Source organism: Ursus arctos, unplaced genomic scaffold (assembly GCF_023065955.2).
Source record: "Ursus arctos isolate Adak ecotype North America unplaced genomic scaffold, UrsArc2.0 scaffold_9, whole genome shotgun sequence".
In the NCBI taxonomy this organism is placed as follows: domain Eukaryota; kingdom Metazoa; phylum Chordata; class Mammalia; order Carnivora; family Ursidae; genus Ursus; species Ursus arctos.
In genome coordinates, this window is record NW_026623111.1 from 70,291,810 (window position 1) to 70,313,184 (window position 21,375).

Below are 21,375 nucleotides of genomic sequence, written 5' to 3' on the forward strand. Positions count from 1 at the left end.
CCAAAGATGCATTCAGACTGAGAGTAAGGGGATGGAGTACCATCTTTCACACAAATGGACCTCAAAAGAAAGCTGGGGTAGCAATTCTCATATCAGATAAATTGGATTTTAAACTACAGACTATAGTTAGAGATGCAGAAGGGCACTATATTATTCTTAAGGGAAGTGTTCAACAAGTGGATATGACAATTATAAATATATATGCCCCCAACAGGGGAGCAGCAAGATACACAAGCCAACTCTTAACCAGAATAAAGAGACATATAAATAAAAATACATTAATAGTAGGGGACCTCAACACTCCACTATCAGAAATAGACAGAACACCCTGGCAAAAACTAAGCAAAGAATCAAAGGCTTTGAATGCCATACTCAACGAGTTGGACCTCATAGATATATATAGAACACTACACCCCAGAACCAAAGAATACTCATTCTATTCTAATGCCCATGGAACATTCTCAAGAATAGACCATGTTCTGGGACACAAAACAGGTCTCAACCGATACCAAAAGATTGAAATTATCCCCTGCATATTCTCAGACCACAATGCTCTGAAATTGGAACTCAACCACAAGGAAAAATTTGGAAGAAACTCAAACACTTGGAGACTAAGAACCATACTGCTCAGGAATGACTCGATAAACCAGGAAATCAAAAATCAAATTAAACAATTTATGGAGACCAATGAGAATGAAAATACAACAGTCCAAAACCTATGGGATACTGCAAAGGCAGTCCTAAGGGGGAAATACATAGCCATCCAAGCCTCACTCAAAAGAATAGAAAAATCTAAAATGCAGTTTTTATATTCTCACCTCAAGAAGCTGGAACAGCAACAGAGGGACAGGCCTAATCCACGCACGAGGAAGCAGTTGACCAAAATTAGAGCTGAAATCAATCAAGCAGAAACCAGAAGTACAGTAGAGCAGATCAACAGGACTAGAAGCTGGTTCTTTGAGAGAATCAATAAAATTGACAGACCCCTGGCAAGACTTATCCAAAAGAAAAGAGAAAGGACCCAGATTATTAAAATTATGAACGAAAAAGGAGAGGTCACGACGAGCACCATTGAAATTGGAAGGATTATTAGAAATTTTTATCAACAGCTATACGCCAATAAACTAAGCAATCTGGAAGAGATGGAATCCTTCCTGGAAACCTATAAACTACCAAGATTGAAACTGGAAGAAATTGATTCCTTAAACAGGCCAATTAATTATGAAGAAATTGAGTCAGTGATAAACAACCTTCCAAATAACAAAACTCCAGGCCCAGACGGTTTTCCTGGGGTATTCTACCAAACATTCAAAGAAGAAATAATACCTATTCTCCTAAAGCTAATTCAAAAAATAGAAACAGAAGGAAAGCTACCAAACTCATTTTATGAGGCCAATATTACCTTGATCCCCAAACCAGGCAAAGACCCCATCAAAAAGGAGAATTACAGACCGATTTCCCTAATGAATATGGACGCCAAAATCCTCAACAAGATACTTGCTAATAGAATCCAACAGTACATTAAAAGGATTATCCATCACGATCAAGTGGGATTCATACCTGGGATGCAAGCGTGGTTCAATATTCGCAAATCAATCAGCGTGATACATCATATCAACAAGAAAAGACTCAGGAACCATATGATCCTCCCAATCGATGCCGAAAAAGCATTTGACAAAATACAGCATCCTTTCCTGATTAAAACCCTTCAGAGTGTAGGAATAGAAGGTACATTTCTCAATCTCATAAAAGCCATCTATGAAAAGCCTACTGCAAATATTATTCTCAATGGGGAAAAGCTGGAAGCCTTTCCCTTAAGATCAGGAACTCGACAAGGATGCCCACTCTCGCCACTATTATTCAACATAGTACTAGAAGTCCTTGCAACAGCAATCAGACGACAAAAAGGGATCAAAGGTATTCAAATTGGCAAAGAAGAAGTCAAAATGTCTCTCTTTGCAGATGACATGATACTCTATATGGAAAACCCAAAAGAAGCCACTCCCAAACTATTAGAAGTTATAGAGCAATTCAGTAACGTGGCAGGATACAAAATAAATGCTCAGAAATCAGTTGCATTTCTATACACGAATAACGAGACCGAAGAAAGAGAAATTAGGGAATCCATCCCATTTACAATAGCACCAAAAACCATACGTTACCTTGGAATTAACTTAACCAGAGACGTAAAGGACCTATATTCTAGAAACTATAAATCACTCTTAAAAGACATTGAGGAAGACATAAAAAGATGGAAAGATATTCCATGCTCATGGATCAGAAGAATTAACATAGTTAAAATGTCCATGCTACCCAGAGCAATCTACACTTTCAATGCTATCCCAATCAAAATACCAAGGACATTTTTCAAAGAACTGGAGCAAACAGTCCTTAAATTTGTATGGAAACAGAAAAGGCCCCGAATCTCCAAGGAACTGTTGAAAAGGAAAAACAAAGCTGGGGGCATCACAATGCCAGATTTCGAGCTGTACTACAAAGCTGTGATCACAAAGACAGCATGGTACTGGCACAAAAACAGACACATAGACCAATGGAACAGAATAGAGAGCCCAGAAATGGACCCTCGGCTCTTTGGGCAACTAATATTTGATAAAGCAGGAAAAAACATCCGGTGGGAAAAGACAGTCTCTTCAATAAATGGTGCTGGGAAAATTGGACAGCTACATGCAAGAGAATGAAACTTGACCACTATCTCACACCATACACAAAAATAAACTCCAAACGGATGAAAGACCTCGATGTGAGACAGGAATCCATCAAAATTCTAGAGGAGAACATAGGCAACAACCTCTACGACATCGGCCAAAGCAACCTTTTTCATGACACATCTCCAAAGGCAAGAGAAACAAAAGATAAAATGAATTTATGGGACTTCATCAAGATTAAAAGTTTCTGCACATCCAAGGAAACAGTCAGAAAAACTAAGAGGCAGCCCACGGAATGGGAGAATATATTTGCAAATGACACTACAGATAAAGGACTGGTATCCAAGATCTACAAAGAACTTCTCAAACTCAATACACGAGAAACAAATAAATCAAAAAATGGGCAGAAGATATGAACAGACACTTTTCCAATGAAGACATACAAATGGCTAACAGACACATGAAAAAATGTTCAAAATCATTAGCCATCAAGGAAATTCAAATCAAAACCACACTGAGATACCACCTTACGCCAGTTAGAATGGCAAAAATTGACAAGGCAAGAAACAACAATTGTTGGAGAGGATGTGGAGAAAGGGGATCCCTCCTACATTGTTGGTGGGAATGCAAGTTGGTACAGCCACTCTGGAAAACAGTGTGGAGGTCCCTTAAAAAGTTAAAAATTGAGCTACCCTATGATCCAGCCATTGCACTACTGGGTATTTACCCCAAAGATACAGACGTAGTGAAGAGAAGGGCCATATGCACCCCAATGTTCATAGCAGCAATGTCCACAATAGCTAAATTGTGGAAGGAGCCGAGATGCCCTTCAACAGATGACTGGATTAAGAAGTTGTGGTCCATATATACAATGGAATATTACTCAGCTATCAGAAAGAACGAGTTCTCAACATTTGCTACAACATGGACAGCACTGGAGGAGATAATGCTAAGTGAAATAAGTCAAGCAGAGAAAGACAACTATCATATGATTTCTCTCATCTATGGAACATAAGAACTAGGATGATCGGTAGGGGAAGAAAGGGATAAAGAAAGGGGGGGTAATCAGAAGGGGGAATGAAACATGAGAGACTATGGACTATGAGAAACAAACTGAGGACTTCAGAGGGGAGGGGGGTGGGGGAATGGGATAGACCGGTGATGGGTAGTAAGGAGGGCACGTATTGCATGGTGCACTGGGTGTTATACACAACTAATGAATCATCGAGCCTTACATCGGAAACCGGGGATGTACTGTATGGTGACTAACATAATATAATAAAAAATCATTTAAAAAAAAAAAAAAAAAAGAACAATTTTGGCCTCAAGTAAGGCTGCTTATTTAAAGAGGAAAAATATAGGACAAAAATCCAAATGTAAAAAAGAAAGTTGAAGAAGGTTATGGAAACAAAATATGTGAAAAGAAATTTTAATGTATAATCAAGCTAAAATTAGTATGAATTTAAGAATGAGTTTTAATATTGAGTACACAGCTATAAAACTAGAATGTGTTTTTTCTGTTAAAAGACAGTTTTCTTAGATTATTGGTCTGTTCATTGTTTACAATTTCTAGTTAAGGTTTCTTCTTTAACATAATCTGCTTAGAAAAATAAAGATTGTACGTTTTGAATTTATCGGGTCTTTGATTACTTCATTTGTTTTTGTTCAGATAACAATCCTTCAGAATCTTTTCAATATTAAAAGAGCCAAGGCTTAACTCCTAGGGAAGATGGCGAAGTAGGAGGATCCTAAGCTCCCTTGTGCCATAGATACAACTAAATACCCACATCAGTGTAAATGACCCAGAAAATGGCCCAAAGACTGGCAGAACAGACTCTCTAGGGCTAAACGTAGAGAAGAGGCCACATTGAAGAGGGTAGGAAGGGTCGAGACTAATTAGGAGCCAAACTAACCCACAGGACTGTCCATGGGAAGGAGGGACCATGCTGGCATGGAGAAAGGAGAGAAACAGATCCTCTCACCACCCACCCCAGGCACAGGGAACCCACATGGGGAGCAGGAATACCTCTAACATTTAGCTTTGAAAACCAGAGGGGCCTAATTTCATGAGTTCTTACAAATAGCAGGTCTTAATACCTGGAACTTTAAAAATGAGCATGCTTGGCTCTAGGAGAGCCAGGAAAGTGATAAGAAACAGTCCATGCCCTTAATGAGACAAGACAACAAACAGCCCCATGGAGATACAGCAGAGAAGCAGCAGTTTGTAAAACTCCTGGGTGTATAAAGGAGGGAGATTTGTTTACTAATCTCAGAGTTTATTCTTGAGGGGCAGGGATCTTTGGGCGACTTATCCAAGAACAAAAGAGCTGGCAGGTGCCATTTCCCTACCTTGCCCACCAACCTAGATACACAGACAACTGCAGGAACCAGCAAAGTGCCACCTCACAGGGTGCCCTGCCACTACAGGCTTCTGCAGTTCCACCCCGTCAACCCTGCCAGCCTCAGCAGAAGGGCTTCAGGTCCCTTCCCGCAGCAGACCTGCATAGACCTTGCTGGCACTGTGCATGCCACCCCCACACTCTCCTGTGGACTCTCCCATTGCAGCCCTGTGGCAGGAGGTCCCCTCCTGCTGCAAACATGCACAAACCTCGCTAACATCACACGCCCTATTGCTGTGTTCTCCTATGGACCTGCCCCCTCCAATATGCCCTTGGCCAGAGCCTATCCAGAGCAGTGCCACAAGCCTGGCAGTGTGCAAGCAGCCCTGAAGGTGCCAGCACCACTTCAAGGGGATTCCAGCCCCAGGGCGAGGGGAAGATAACCACACAGACCACTCTGACTGTGGACTGTGGCAATGGGCTGGGGGCAGACACATGGTCTGAATGTAGGCCCTGCCCAATAACAAAAGCTTCTCAGGGGATAACACAAGGAAAGTGCCCTGAAGTAAGTTTGGTACAACCATGGCTCTAGCAAATGCCTGATCTGACTCAACTCAAGCCCAAGTGGCCACATATGAGCCCACTAACAAGACAGGGACCAAACGCTGCCCACAACAGGCAAAGACACTGCAGATGACTGGGCTGAAGGCAAAAGTGGCTCAGCTGCAATAGTAGGACACCCACAACACACACAGGAGGCACTCCTGAAGCGCCAGTTTCTGGGGGAACAGGGGACACTGCACTGCAGGGCACTAAGGACCTCTTCTCCATAAGTCCACTACTTCCAAGAGCAAGAGACATAGCTTACTTTCCTAACATATAGAAACAGGTTTAGACAAAATGGGGAGACAAAGGAGTATGTCCCAAATGAAAATGAAAGAACAGGAAAAAAAAAATATCAAGAGAGCTAAATGAAATAGAGATAAGTAATATGCCTGATAGAGAATTTAAAGTAATGGTCACAAAGATACTCACTGTACTTGAGAAGAGTGGAGGACCTCACTGAGACCATCAACAAAGAGAAAGAAAACATAAAAAAGAACGATTCAGAGGGAAAGAACGTAATAACTGAAATTAAAAATATGCTAGATGGAATAAATACAGAAAAGAGGCAGCACAAGAGCAGCCCAGTGATCTGCAGGCCAGAGTAATGGAAAGCAAGACAATAGATGTAGAGAAGCATTTGACAAAGTACAACATCCATTCATGATAAAAACCCTCAACAAAGTAGGTTTAGAGGAAACCTACCTCAGCATAATAAAGTATTTTTTTTTAAAGATTTTATTTATTCGACAGAGATAGAGACAGCCAGCGAGAGAGGGAACACAAGCAGGGGGAGTGGGATAGGAAGAAGCAGGCTCATAGTGGAGGAGTCTGATGCGGGGCTCGATCCCATAACGCCGGGATCACGTCCTGAGCCAAAGACAGACGCTTAACCGCTATGCCACCCAGGCGCCCCAGCATAATAAAGTATTATATAAAAAACTCACAGCTAACATCATCCTCAATGGGAAAAAATGGAGAACTTTTCCCCTAAGATCAGGAATAAGACAAAGATCTCCATTCTCACCACTTTTATACAACATAGTACTGGAAGTCCTAGCCACAGCAATCAAACAACAAAAAGAAACAAAAAGCATCCATATCAGTAAGAAAAAAGTCAAACTATCACTATTTGCAGATAGCATAGTACTCTATATAGAAAACCTGAAAGACCCCACCAAAAAAAAACTTCTAGAACTTATAAATGAATTTAGCAAAGTCACAGGATACAAAATCAATCTACAGAAATCTGTTGCATTTCTATACACTAATAATGCAGAAAAAGAAATCAAGAAAACATTTACAGTTGCACCAAAAATAATAAAATACCTAGGCATAAACCTAACCAAAGAGGTGAAAGACCTGTACTCTGAAAACTATAAAACATGATGAAAGAAATTGAAGATGACACAAACAAATGGAAAGATATCCCATGCTCACGGATTGGAAGAACAAAGATTATTAAAGTGTCTATACTACCCAAAGCAATCTATACATTTAATGCAATCCCTATCAAAATACCAACAGCATTTTTCACAGAACTAGGACAAACAATATTAAAATTTGTATGGAACCACAAAAGACCCCAAATAGCCAAAGCAATCTTGCAAAAGAAGCAAAGCTGGAGGCATCATATCTTTAGACTTCAAATTATATTACAAAGCGGTAGTAATCAAAACAGCATGGTACTGGAACAAAAACAGAGACATAAGAAAACCCAGAAAGACTCTCACAACTATATGATCAATTAATCTTTGACAAAGCAGGAAAGAATATCCAATGGGTAAAGGCTGTCCAACAAATGGTGTTGGGAAAACTGGACAATGTGCAGAAGAATGAAACTGAATCACTTTCTTACACCATACACAGAAATAAACTCAAAATGGATAAAAGACCTAAATGTGAGATCTGAAACCATAAAAATCCTAAAAGAGACATAGGCAGTAATTTCTCTGACATTGGTTATAGCAATTTTTTTCTAAAAACTCTCCTGAGGCAAGTAAAACAAAAGCAAAAATAAACTATTGGAACTACATCAAAATAAAAGCTTCTGCACAGCAAAGGAAACAACCAACAAAACTCAAAGGCAACCTATAGAATGGAAGAAGGTATTTGCAAATGATGTATCTGATAAAGGGTTAGTATCCAAAATATTATAATGAACTTATATAACTCAGCACCCAAAAAACAATCCAATTAAAAAATGGGCAGAAGACATGAACAGACTTTTCTCCAAAGAAGACATACAGATGGCCTACAGATATATGAAAAGATGCTTATCAGTTTTTATCAGGGAATTGCAAATCAAAACTACAATGAGATATCACCTCATACCTGTCAGAATGGCTGAAATCAACACAAGAAACAACAGGTGTTGGCAAAGATGTGGAGAAAAAGAAAGCGTCTTGCACTGTTAGTGGGGATGCAAACTGGTGCAGCCACTGTGGAAAACAGATTAGAGTCCCTCAAAAAGGTAAAAATAGAACTACCCTATTGATGTGGAAATGTTGGGGTTCAGAACAAATGGTCAAGAAATAATTCTTGAGATATCTTTGGTGTAAAATGTGGTTTTATTAAAGCACAGGGATAGGACCCATGAGCAGAAAGAGCAGCAGTGGGGTCATGAGGAGTGGCTGATTGTATACTTTCAAGTTGGGAGGGGGCCAGGAATAGTACAAATCTCCAAGGTTTCCAGGACCCTGAAGGGTCTAGCTATTGTTAAGAAAAGTTCATTTATTAGTGTTTAGTAAAACTCAGTCATGGGACCCTTCAGATGTATATCAGTGGACCATATGTTTGGAGGATGATTGCTAACATATATCTTGGGTGGTAGAGATAAAGGAAGTTTCCAAAAGAATTTTTTTTTAAGATTTTATTTATTTATTTGACAGAGAGACAGCTAGTGAGAGAGGGAACACAAGCAGGGGGAGAAGGAGAGGAAAAAGCAGGCTCCCAGCGGAGGAGCCCCATGTGGGGCTCAATCCCAGGATTCTGGGATCATGCCCTGAGCTGAAGGCAGACGCTTAATGACTGAACCACCCAGGCACCCCTCCAAAAGAATTTCTATATGCTTAAGATAGATTCTTAGGATCCTGGGGCAACGGGTAAAGATTGCCTTTTGTCCTTAGCAAAGTGTCAACATTGAGGCAGCTGAGCTCCCAGAAGAATGTCACTCTGCCTATTGTCAGTGGGCTGTGAGCAGCAAGGAAATTTAAATTTTTTTTCTTTTGCCATTTTTGTTTCCCACATCACTATGATCCAACAATTGCGCTATTGGGTATTTACCCAAAGAATACAGAAACACTAATTCAAAGAGATACATACAACCCTATGTTTATCACAGCATTATTTACAATAGCCAAGATATGGAAGCAATCCAAGTGTCCATCGATTGATGAATGGATAAAGAAGTGGTGTGTCAAGCACACTCTGGAATATTATTCAGTCATAAAAAAGAAACCTTGCCATTTGCAATGACATAGATGGAGATAGAGAATATAATGTTAAGTGAAAGAAATCAGAGAAAGACAAATACTATATGATTTTGCTCGTATGTGGAATTTAAGAAACTAAACAGATGAGCAAAGGGGCAGAAAAAGAGAGAAAGAGAGAGAGAGAGACAAATCAAGACACAGACTCTTAACTAAAGAGAACAAACTGGTGGTTACCAGAGGGGAGATGTATGGGGGGATGGGCGAGTAGGTGATGGGGATTAAGGAGAGCATCTGTTGAGATGAGCACTGGGTGATTAAATAAAAACTTTAAAAGAAAATGTTATCCTTTCTGGTCCAGATTTAGACATACTAATTTTTTATTCTTTCCTGCACATAAGTATTTTCTTTTTACTTTTCTCATTTTACATCTTAAGAACATGGCTTGACTTTCTGCCTGCCCGGCACATGCAGGCTGTCAGTTCCTTTTGGCTATCTTTGGGAGTAACTACGGATGCCGAAAAAAAATTAGTATCTTTTACACCCTTTTTGAGGATGCCTCTCGGGTCCATCAAGTTGTTTAATATTGCCAGAAATATTTACTGTTTGTCCTAGCTAAAACCTGACAAGATATTTTAAAAGACTTAACGAGTCTATAATCAGAAATTTGGCCAAATTGGAGGCTGATATTCAGAACCTGATATAAAAAATTTTAAGCACTCTCACTTCAGGTGAATGTAACCAGAAGACAAGAAGACATTCTCATAAGTGGATGGGTGTGTCTGTGCTTTGATAGCATACACAGCAACCCAGTTCCTTGAGGAATTAAAAACAGCTGTCCTTATTTTACAAGTTTAGTCTTACAAGACCAAAGGTGCAATTACAGAACCAATTCAAAGACACCGAGATCGATCGATCGATCGATCTATCTATCTATCTATCTGGGTTTTTTTTTTTAACCAATCCTATAACCTCCCCTATTTATCTCAAATTTCATGTATAAGTATTATAAAAATCCTGGCCTTAAGGGAAGGAGAGTCATTCTAGAAAGAGCTTGCATTTTTTTCCTGTGCTATTGAAATGTCAATGTTCATTGTTCTACCTGGTCTTTTCCAGGAACTTAGTCCATCTCTCTAACACCAATTCCAGGGAGGTAAGTTTTATCAAGAAGAAAACAAGGGGGAAATCCATTTAGAACTTTACTTGCCAAGGACAAATACAAATCTTAAGTGTCTTCTCCACAAATATTAAAAGAAACCGTCAGCCATGTAGGCCAATAACCTTAAATTCATCTATCAGAAAAAGAAACTCATCCAACATTTATAACCAGTAAATTTGTACCTATTTCATGGCAGCGATTTTAAAATAGAAGCTATAAGATCTGCCTCTGTCTGTATGTTTATGTCTGTCTATCTATGTGTTGTCAATGTGTTTCTACCTCTGGATGGTATTACTAAAATTAATTTGTAAGAGAGAACTATTTCCTTGGTTTGAAGACAGGCTCTTCTAAAGATTGGCATTCTTTAACTCGGACAGAAACTAACCCAAATGTTTTTTTTAAATTCATGTGATCTGAAAAATATTTGAGATAAAACCTAGCTTAATAGTTTAATTTAAAAATAGTTTAATTTAAAAAAACATGTTTTTAGAGTTGTCAACATTAAATATAAAATTTTTATTCTACTTGAGTTTAGTAGCCAAATAAGTTTATCTTTTACAAAATCTGTCAACAACAACAAAAATAGTTTAGGGTAATGACTAACTTTGTGTAATGTTTAATAAAGTTTTTGTAAGTAATCTAAACAGAACTGTTAAGATCAAGTAGATTAAATAAAAGACATTTGGAAATGTTAATGCTACATTTGAAGATTTTAAGAGACATGCTTCTAGGAATTTTAAAATGTATTCATAAATTTGAAATTTTTAAAAATGCTGATATGACCATTCACAACTGCTTCTTAGTTTTCACTAGAAATCAAGGTTTCTAAGGGTTAAAGTTCTAATTAATATATGTAATTAAAACTACTAAAAATAAGAGAAACCTCTCTTTATGCCAGGAAAGTAGGATAGGTTTTCAGAAAAAAAAAAAAAAAGAGGTATGAAAAATTAAGATGCATTTTCTTGTTGAGGGAGAAAAAATTAATTTTGTCCTGAATTGAAGTTAAAGAAAAAAAAAGGACAAAGTCAGAATATATATAAAAAATTATGAAAGGTTTGTGAACAAGAAATCTTTTAAAAATTAGTATGAGGTCAAGCTGGCTAAGATTAAATTTATTTTTTTTTTAGGTTTTATTTATTTATTTGACACAGAGAGAGAGAACGCACACAAGTAGGCAGAGCAGCAGGCAGAAGAGGGAGAAGCAGGCTCCCCACTGAGTGGGGAGCCCAACGTGAGGCTCGATCCCAGGACCCAAAGATCATGACCTGAGCTGAAGGCAGATATTTAACCAACGGAGCCACCCTGGCACCCCCGAATAAAATTATTTTAAAAATAAGTTTTAATATCAAAATAAGCTGGTGCAAAGTTAAAATTTGGTTTTCTCTCTGTTAAAAGGACAATTTTCTTGGACTTTTGGTCTGTTTTGGTAAGATTATTATATAAGATTCTTTACCTTTTGATTATCAAGTTTCATAATGATCTGTGATCCTATTTAGATAAGTGCTTTAAAACCTTTTTTTGGGTATTTGTGACAAACTTCCAAAATCAGTTCTTTTAAATATGCCTGTTTTACCTGGAATATTCCAAAAGATTTGTCAAACAAATTGGATGTTTGATATGTAATTTACATGGAAGTGTTGCAAATAAGTAATAATAAGCCTTTTTTATATCACATTTGTAGGATTGTGGCACATGTAAAGTCTATTTTCCTGTAGAAATAGCCCCTCATTGCCAGACTTTGCCATCCTAATGTGCTTGTGACACAGAAGCAACAGTCTGCTTCTGAATCAGAAAAGCTGCTATGGACAAATAATGGCTGTAAATTCAGTGAAACACCTGCAACTAGACTTCATTAAACAGCTACTTAGCATGGGTTATCAATATGTTCTTGTTATTGTATATGCATTTTCTGGATGGGTTAAAGCCTTTTCTTGCTCCAAGTCTGATGCCTTCACAGGAGAAACAAAAAACTTAAATGTGTTTCCCACTTGAAGTGTATTTTCCACTATCTCCAGTGATCAAGGGACCCACTTCACCAGACAAATCCTAGGAGCCTTAACAAAAGCTTTACCAACCTGAAATCCTACCAGTGTTACAGCCTTTTGCTGATCCCTTGTTGTCCCATGCTAGTATGATCAGCTACTCTAAGTCTCCAGTGTTTTATGCTCAAGCCTGCCATCAATAAACGTTTTCTAAATCTTAATTTTTTTCTTTTTTAAATTATTTTTTCAAATTAACATATAATGTATTACTTGTTTCAAGGGTACAGGTCTGTGACTCATCAGTCAGATAATACCCAGGGCTCATTACAACACATACCCTCCCCAATGGCCATCACCCAGGTAGATCCTAATTTTAAAGGAGCCCGTCAGTCACCCTCTGGACTGTGGTGACTGGGCATTCTAAAATGGTGATATGCCCGTGAGCCCCCATTGAGAGGGGCCTTAACGAGTGCCTCTGAGCACTGACACTGCTCCCAAACTAAAAGGATGCTCGAACTGCTAAATCAAACCCACAGTCAGAGAAGTAGCTGACATGGAGGTAGATTATTTCCAGCCAAGACGCTGGGGTAAGACTTCATAGTTTAACTGAACACAAAACTTCTTCTCCCTCTTTTCCTCTCCTTTTCTCTGGCATTGGCCTAGAAAGAGAACACCCTTATCTGTATCTCCCAGGCCATTGCTAAGGCAGGGAGTAACACCTTTGATTTCAGGCTAGGAGAAAACCTAAATGTACCCCTAATTTTTCACAAGCAAAATAAGACATCTTATTCGTTGATTCTCCTAAATTTACACTGTTGAGTTAAAAAGGACCTCTCAGGAGGCTTTTGAGATTGAGGATTCATTCCTTTTGGCAGGTCCTTATTTCCCCAGCTAGGGATAAATATGTTTATATAAATTTATATAAGATTACATAAATATAATAAAAATGTCACCTTCTTAAAATTACAAAATCTTCTAAAGCAATAGCAGCCCCACAAAGGTCCTTAAGCTCTCTAGCCAAAGTTGACGTTGATAATAGAATTAGTCTTGATTATCTTGTAGGTGAGCAAGGAGGTGTCTGTGTGTTTTGTCCAAAACCACTTGTTATACCTAGCTTAATGCTTTTGAGAAAGCTAAAACTCAAACAGGACAAGCTGCTTGGCTTTAAAAAGGTGATTCCTTTCATGGGGTTTCTCTTTGACTTATTTGATTTTGATGGTTTAGGTCTTGGGGACCGTGGTTCCAAAGTATACTCTAAATATTGGGAATTATCCTGCTTATAGTGATCGTAATAATCTCCTTGGTGTATTATATTCTCTCAAAAACTTTAAATGTATGTTTGCAACCACTAACCACCAAGCAAATGATCTCCCTACACCTGGAGCACCCAAGGAACAACAACAACAAGAATTATCAACTTAAAAAATGTCAACTGGAAATGTGACCTATGGATATCACAGAGGTTAAGTAAAAAGGTCATGGCCTATGGATGCCTCACAGAGGAGAAACAAAAGCTGTGGGAACTTCAGTGCGGTGGCTTAGAGAGATGCTAGTGTTTTAAAGTTTGATCACATCTGTCAGTTAAGCTCAGAGTCTGCTCAAAATTGGGGGGGGGGAGGGGAGGGGGATTGTTAGAAAGAAAACCACAGGTCCAAAATGGCATCAGGGCTTGATACCTATTCTAATTGCTGCTTCGACCTCCCCCCAAAATGTAGTCTTAACCAGTCAGGAGTATTTCAGTCAGTGCCAATCAATCTGCCACTTGGGTCCTCTTCGTCCCTCAAAAAAAGAGGTAATCTGTATGACAAAACACCTTGTCCCCCCCCCCCCAGAAAGTGGCCTCCCTGAAATAATTCATTTCTTTTGTTAATATCCTTCTCGCCCCACCCTCCTTCTATAAAAACCTTTCATTTTGTGCATCTCCTTGGACGGCCCCCCCACTTGCTAGATGGGATGCTGCCCCATTTATTGTTTAATAAAGCCAATTGGATTTTTTAAATGTACACAGCTGAATCTTTGTCATTTAACAAATGGAAGAAAGAGGGGAAAGAATAAGAAGCATAAGCAATCAAAAATAAATCCCAAGATGTTCAATAACTATCAGCATATAGCAAGAACAGGCTTATACTTTCAGAAACCTTTAACTCATTAAAGGCATAAATATATTGCACTCACAAGCCTGACTGCTGGGCTTTTTAAGTGTTGTTTTCTCTATTGATAATTTTTTTTTTAAGAGAGAGAACGAGAGCACTCACAAGCAGGGGTGGGGAATAAGTGTGGGAGAGGCAGAGGGAGAGCGGGAGAGAGAATCTCAAGCAGGCTTCAGAGCAGAGCCCAACGAGGGGCTTCAATCTCACAACCCCAAGACCATGTCCTGAGCTGAAATCAAGTTGGATGCTTAACCAACTGAGACACCCAGGCTCCCTAGTACATTAATATTTTAATAAATTATTAACTGTAAAAATCTTAAATAACTATATTACGTTAAATACAGTGGGGGCAGCTCACAGAATTCCTGTGAGGCACACTATCCCTAGCTACATCTTCCCTAGAAAACTTGGTCTTAGAGAGGTTTAGTAACTTACTCAGAGTTGAATTGGCAGGGGTGACTTCTGACTGCTCTTAACCACTATTCTGAAGTTCTCCAAGAGTTCTGGCATTCAGATGTTTTAATTGAAATATCTATAGATTCCAGGAACTGAGAAATTAGACTTTCTATCATGTCTTATGTCCAAATTATTCTTTTAAGACTTAGTTAAGAGTCTTTTCCTGGGGGCACTTGGGTGGCTCAGTCAGTGAAGCATCTGCCTTCGGTTCAGATCATGGTCCCAGGGTTCTGGGATCGAGCCCCAAGTCAGGCTCCCTGCTCAGCAGGACGTCGGCTTCTCCCTCTGCTTCTTCCCCTTCCCCCTGCTCAAGTTCTCTCTCTTTCTCTCTCTCTCTCTCTGTGTCTCTCTCAAATAAATAAAATCTTAAAAAAGCATCATATGTTCTATAGGGCCATTGCATCTTTTATATTATAGAAGCTTACCTAGAAGGAAAAACAATATTCATTAAAGCACAGGTGAGAATTGTCTCTATCAAACTACTCTGATGAGTCACCTGTGTGTAGAAAAATCCACCTCAAAGACATTGCCGGGGGAACTAGCGAGAGCCAAGGAACTGGTGGGGCTGAAGCGACAGTGTGGAAGATCGGCCTACTCCCGTGATGATTCCTGCTATGTAAGTAAGCAAAATCCCTTATGGACAAAGATAACTGATATTCCGTTTCCTATTTTCTGTTGAGTCCTGTGCTGCAAAATAATTTCACTATCCCACCGTGCCCCCCACACATAACCTGCTGTCCCCAAATCTTCACTAAAGTTTACTACACAGTGGTCAGAACAGGATGGTGCAGGATGAGAAAGGCACAGATCAGGTAGGAGAAAGATTATTTTATGGAAAAAAATTAGAGCCAGAATTGACAAGAAACGTATCTCAGAATTACCAGGTACGTATTTTGCCTTTCCTGTACTAACTGCACCTTAGGTTAAACAGAGTGAGTCAAGTTTTTCTCTCTAATCTGGCTAAGAAAGGAAAAATAGAGCATCATCTTTCTACAAGGAAATTAGGCAGTGCTTGGCAATGGCTGCGAACATGACATGAAGAGACAGAAACACATATTCTGTGCTCCTTATGAGGTATCCTTGCTGAACATCTGAATTGGATGCACGTCTATTTCTCGATCTGAAAATTTACAGCAATGTATGCGGTGAAGATCGTGTTCACATTAGATGCAACTGGCAAAATTTCTGACTCTGGTGTATGATATAAGACAAATGATACAGTTACTTCACCAAAGTAAATCTCAAGGAAAACAAAAGTTTTGAGGAACCTAAAGATTAGATGAGAGAGCATCAGAAAATTGCAACTTAACAATGTTTTTTTTTAAAGAATGTTATTTTATTTTTATTTGAATCCTGATTTAAGCAAATATGAAACTGCTGGGGAAGTTTGAACACTGGGTAGGTATTTAATTAAAGAGTTGTTTTTTAAGTATGAAAATATATTAGAGTTTTGCATTAAAAAAGTGTCTTTAACTTTTAGAAATTAAGTAAACATTTGATTATTTAATCATTGTAAAATAGGTATTTGCTTTGAAATTATCCAGGTTTTGGGGGGGGGGAAATGGATGGCATATAGAAAACAGCATCTGTCAGTAGATGATCAGTTGTCTATGTCATTTTTCATATCAAATATAATAAAATGTACACATTCATTTCAATAGTCTCTAACCCTATGTTTTTCAGAATATGATTATGTGATCTATATTTGTCAACTCCACGTATTAATAGATTTTTAAGCTTACTAAAATATTTGGCAGCTATTCCAAAGAGAATACTATAAGATACAGTTTAATCACTAGATATAATTTTATCCTCAATTTGTATATTTACCATTTTATAAACTTATCTCTAAAAACGTTGAGTATTATCTAGAAATATCTTGATAGATTTCAATTTCAACTCCAATTTAGAACTGTGCCTAATTATGTTTTGCATGTTAAATAACATTAAGATTTTGTATTTATGGATATTAAGTAAGGACTTGTTTTCAAAACATAATCCCATTGAGAAAATATGAAATTCAGCTTCTGTTCATTTTTCCACAAAGGAAAATGGGAACATTTTGTTCCCAAGTTTTCATTATAATGTATTAAGCCAGAATATATTAGGGTATTAAAATACATGAGGAAAAAATGCTTAGATTATGGCGCATGCCTGCATGTTTAGGAAGAGAACTTGTGTGCAAAGTTCAATAGAGTAAATAGATGAGTAAGAGAATACCTTTTTTCTCTCTTATAGGCCCTATCTCCAGAAGATCTGCGTTTTCTTTTTTCAAGTGAGATTGTCTTTTTTTTTTTTTTTAAGATTTATTTATTTATTTGACAGAGATAGAGACAGCCAGCGAGAGAGGGAACACAAGCAGGGGGAGTGGGAGAGGAAGAAGCAGGCTCATAGCAGAGGAGCCTGATGTGGGGCTCGATCCCATAACGCCGGGATCACGCCCTGAGCCGAAGGCAGACGCTTAACCGCTGTGCCACCCAGGTGCCCCTCAAGTGAGATTGTCTTAAGAACAATGAAATAGAGTAAGTTTAGTCTCTTACTTCTGCATATGACCCATGGACAACCCAAATGGTTGTCAAAAATATTACAGTGGAATGGCCCTCCATTGCTAAATAAAGGTATAGACTTAGACATGGCTGTGACCTCTTCCATCTTAAAACACAAACTCAAGTTCTTTCTAGATTAACCTGTTATGTCAAACAGCTGATATATGACCAATTACCAATTGGGAAGTACGATTCTAAGAACAGGAAAGTGAGGGGAAAGGGAAGCAAGCAAAGGAGGAGTGAAAAGCGACGAAAAGCATGAGGAGAGAGTCAGGCCAACTGCTCAGCTCGCTCGAAGGCAAGGGCATGAGCACCCACCCAAATGGCTGTTGCATCCCCAGCAAGTTGGTGGTAGCTTCCCTGACTCTCAGTACCTCTGTCTTTCTGTTGGTTATGGAAGGGGCTGAGTCCCTGTATTAAAAACCTTCATATTTGGAAAATAGTAGAGAGTCTGTTTCCCTTGGTCAAACTGTGATTCAAAAGGCAACTCAAATTTCACTAACTTTGCTTATATTTACATCTGTTAGTTTTATTTCACACTGTTACATAACTTTCGGTTAGCATTCTATTTTTAATGAATACCACTATATATGTACTGATGTATTTTTTATTCATGTTATACTTAGCTATGTTAAGAAACAAGACAACAGGCCCAACATGAAGTTACTTAGGTGAAGTTCCATTTCACCAAACCAAGACTTAGAGTTTCAATTCTCCTAGAAAGGGAATCTTAAACCAGTCCATCATGAATCGTTTGATCAGCACTAGTTAGGTTAACTGCCTCATAGACCCCTGCCATCTCCTAAAGGAAAGTAACTTTACCATAACCAACCCGCTTTTTGACTTAAGTATAACTTCTTGTTCCCACTCCCTTCTTCCTGTAAATCTTTTATTTTGTACAATGAATCGAGCTCCTTTCTAGTTCGGATGCTGCCTGATTCAAGTTAATTTTGCCCAAATATATACTTAAATTTTTTAATATGCCTTGGTTTATCTCTTAGCAGTTCTGTTGTCAGAAGTGGGAACCAAAGGAGACCTCTAAAGCCCCCAGACAAGCAAGTAAGCAGGGAAATGGACCAAATGTGCCTGTTGTGCCTATTGAGCTCATTACATTCTTGCCATGTGCCTGGAGGTCATGGAAAGTCCCTTTTGAATCCTAGCTCTGCAGTTTTGGGCTATAAGCTTTCAGACTTTGAGCATTTCTTTTCCTGGAATGGGCCTAGAAACTAACTGGAATCGAACTGGGTCTGGGTTAAGCTGGACATGGTCCAGTGTGAGGCCTCAGATGAATAAAACCTTATTTTAAGGCTGAACAAACAGGTCAATCTTACCAATGATAATCTTGAATTTTAGTGACTATGGTAGAGAACTTTTAACCTAGATAACTTATCCATTTAGGAGGTGCCCTAGAGGAAAAGGGGTCACAGCCAAGCATTCACCATAAAGAGTAGAGGGAAAATTAATTTTGCTCTCTTAGTTTCAGGTGACCAGGATGAGACCTGCAAAGATACTTCACTCACTCCAGTGCCTGCAGACAAGATCCTGGGAAAAGTGGCAGAAGTCAGCAAAGGGTGAGAATTCTCACCGAAGTCAGTTCTGACAGATCTCTATCTGTAGTGCCTGGTTAGGACAGGAAGGTAAAATTTCATATTATCCCTTTCTTTCCAAATTCAGATTGGAAGGGAAAAAAAAAAGTAAGAATGAGGTTTTTGAATTGTGACTTGTGAATTTGCTTTCAGGTACCCATTCTTTGTTGATTTTTCTCTCTCAGGTATAACTATTACCTTCTTGTCATATTTTATGTACTGAGAACTTGGCTTGGCAACCTTCAGGTTGGGGTCTCCAAAAATATGGCTGGACAGAAATGCATGTTGCACCCCATTTGTGGCTATGGTCCCACTGACTCTTGCCAGCTCTTGGGAAAATTATCTTTCGTCTGTCTTTTGGCTGTCCTTGGGAGTGGCTCTTGTTCTTAGGAGGATAGTGTCTTTTGTACCTTCTTTGGGGATACCCCTTTGTCCATGGTGTTGTGCAGTACTGCCAGGAATAGTTCATGTCTGTCCCAGCTGAAACCTGACAAAATATGCAAAAGAATGTTTTCTTAAGTTGTATGCTTAGAAGTTGGACAAATTAGAAGCTGATACTCATAGCCTGATTAGAACTCTTTTTTAGGCCTTCTCCACTAAGCTAAAATGAAACTACGTACCCAGCGGGAAACATTCTGAAACCTTTGTGGAAGGACTTATTAAAACATTCCAAGACACACAACTCTAAATCTAGAACATAGGGATCTTTTGATTTAGGTTTTAGTTGAAGATCTTCCTGATAGAAAGAAGCAAACAGGGGATAATATAGTTGGATGGGTGGGTCAATCTCTTACTATCATTTTAGGAGTTGCAAGCCAGCTCTTTGAGGAATTAAAAACAACTCTAGTTGTTTTACAAATTCAGTCTTTACAAGAACACAAATGGGACTCTAGAAACAATTTAAAGCCCACCTATCCTTTTTGCCAATCCCCAAACCTCCCCTATTCATCTCAGAAGGCTTGCAGATATTATAAAACATCTGAATTTAGGGAACAAAAGTCCTTCTTGGTGGAAATGGCATTCTTTTTCTGGGTCTTTTGAGATGTAATTATTCTACTTGGTGTTAAGAACCAAGATATTTATCAGAAGAAAAAAATAAAGAAAAACATTATTTCAAAAATTAGGCTTAAGATAAATCTTAAAAGTCTCTCGAATATCAGTAAAAAGCTTTAGGCATCTGAGCAGGGAACCTTAACTTATTCTATCTGCCATAAGCACAATTTGGATTCAACTGTTGTTTTATAAACTAGTGAGTTCTTCATATCTTACCTATCTCATGGCTAAGATTTTAAAACAAAAGCTCTAAGATCTCTGTTGCATTTATATATATATGTTTATGTATGTATGTTATAAATGTGTGATTTTTTTCTATCTTCAGGTGGTATTGGCAAAATTAATTTGTAAACAGCTCTATTTAATGGTCCTAAAGACAACCATTTACATGAATCAAGTATATGCTCAGAAATATAGAAACTAATCCTAATGTTTTTCTAGGTCACAGGACCTAGCATAATCTTTAGTAAGTAGAAGCTAGTTAAACTTCATTAGTTTAATTAAAACAGGCATGTCTTTAAAGTTATCAGCATTAAATATAATACTTTTATTCTACCTAGGTTAACTAAAAGTCAAATAAGCTCACACTGTCTCTGTTACAGAATTTGTTAGCAAGAAAGATAGCATAAAATGAAGGTTAGTTGCTTAATGTCTCAAAAAATTTTCATGACTATAATCTAAACATAATTGGTAAGAACAAGTAAATTGATGTAAGTAAAATTTTACGAATGGAATTTTCAACAATAACTATGCTTCATCATATGTCAACTTTTAAAGTTTCCAAGATCTTTTTGGTAACTTGAAACCTCAAAGTTATACTGAGACAAATTAAAACGCATATTCATTGACTATCTACATAATTTCCAAATAAGATAAAATACTAAATCATTAATTACTGATCACAGGTTTATCCACTTTTGGCCACCTTTTACAGAGGAACTAAAGGTTATTGTGTCCATTAATAAACATGCCACATTGGAAAATTTACTATGAGAAAGAATATGCTTCTAGAAATTATTAAATTTATAAATTTGCAAGCCCACAGAATGCTGGTGTAACAATCCATAACTGCTAACTTCTTAGTTTTCACCAGGAATGAAGAATTCTAAGAGTTAAGAATTCTAATCAATATATTTTGTTAAAACTACTTAGAAATAATAAAGGTGAAAGGAAACCATTGTATATGAAAATTTGGTAAGGAAAGTAAAATGATTGTTTCAGAGTGAGAAAGAGGAAAATCTGACTGGATATACAAAAGTCGTAGGTTTGTGGAATGGGAATATTGGAAAAGGAATTTTATGTGTGATCAAGCTGGCTAAAAATAGAATGGATTTTTTCTTTATTTTTTAAAAATGAGTTTTAATATCAAAAGTGCACTGGTACAAAGTTGGAAATTAGTTTTCT

At 38.0% G+C, this 21,375-nt stretch overlaps 1 protein-coding gene across 4 annotated transcripts in view; it reads right to left on the reverse strand.

Annotated features, from left to right (window-relative positions):
- Positions 1-21,375, reverse strand: part of SNCA (synuclein alpha) — a 160,866-nt gene that overhangs the window by 25,167 nt on the left and 114,324 nt on the right. For 2 of the 4 annotated variants that reach the window (XM_044388082.3, XM_044388083.3), the window contains exon 5: positions 19,329-19,405. The exons of the other annotated variants lie outside the window; for them this stretch is intronic. In XM_044388082.3, coding sequence (XP_044244017.2) covers positions 19,329-19,405 — 77 coding nt within the window. The remainder of the gene's footprint in view (positions 1-19,328; positions 19,406-21,375) is intronic. 4 annotated transcript variants of the gene reach the window in all.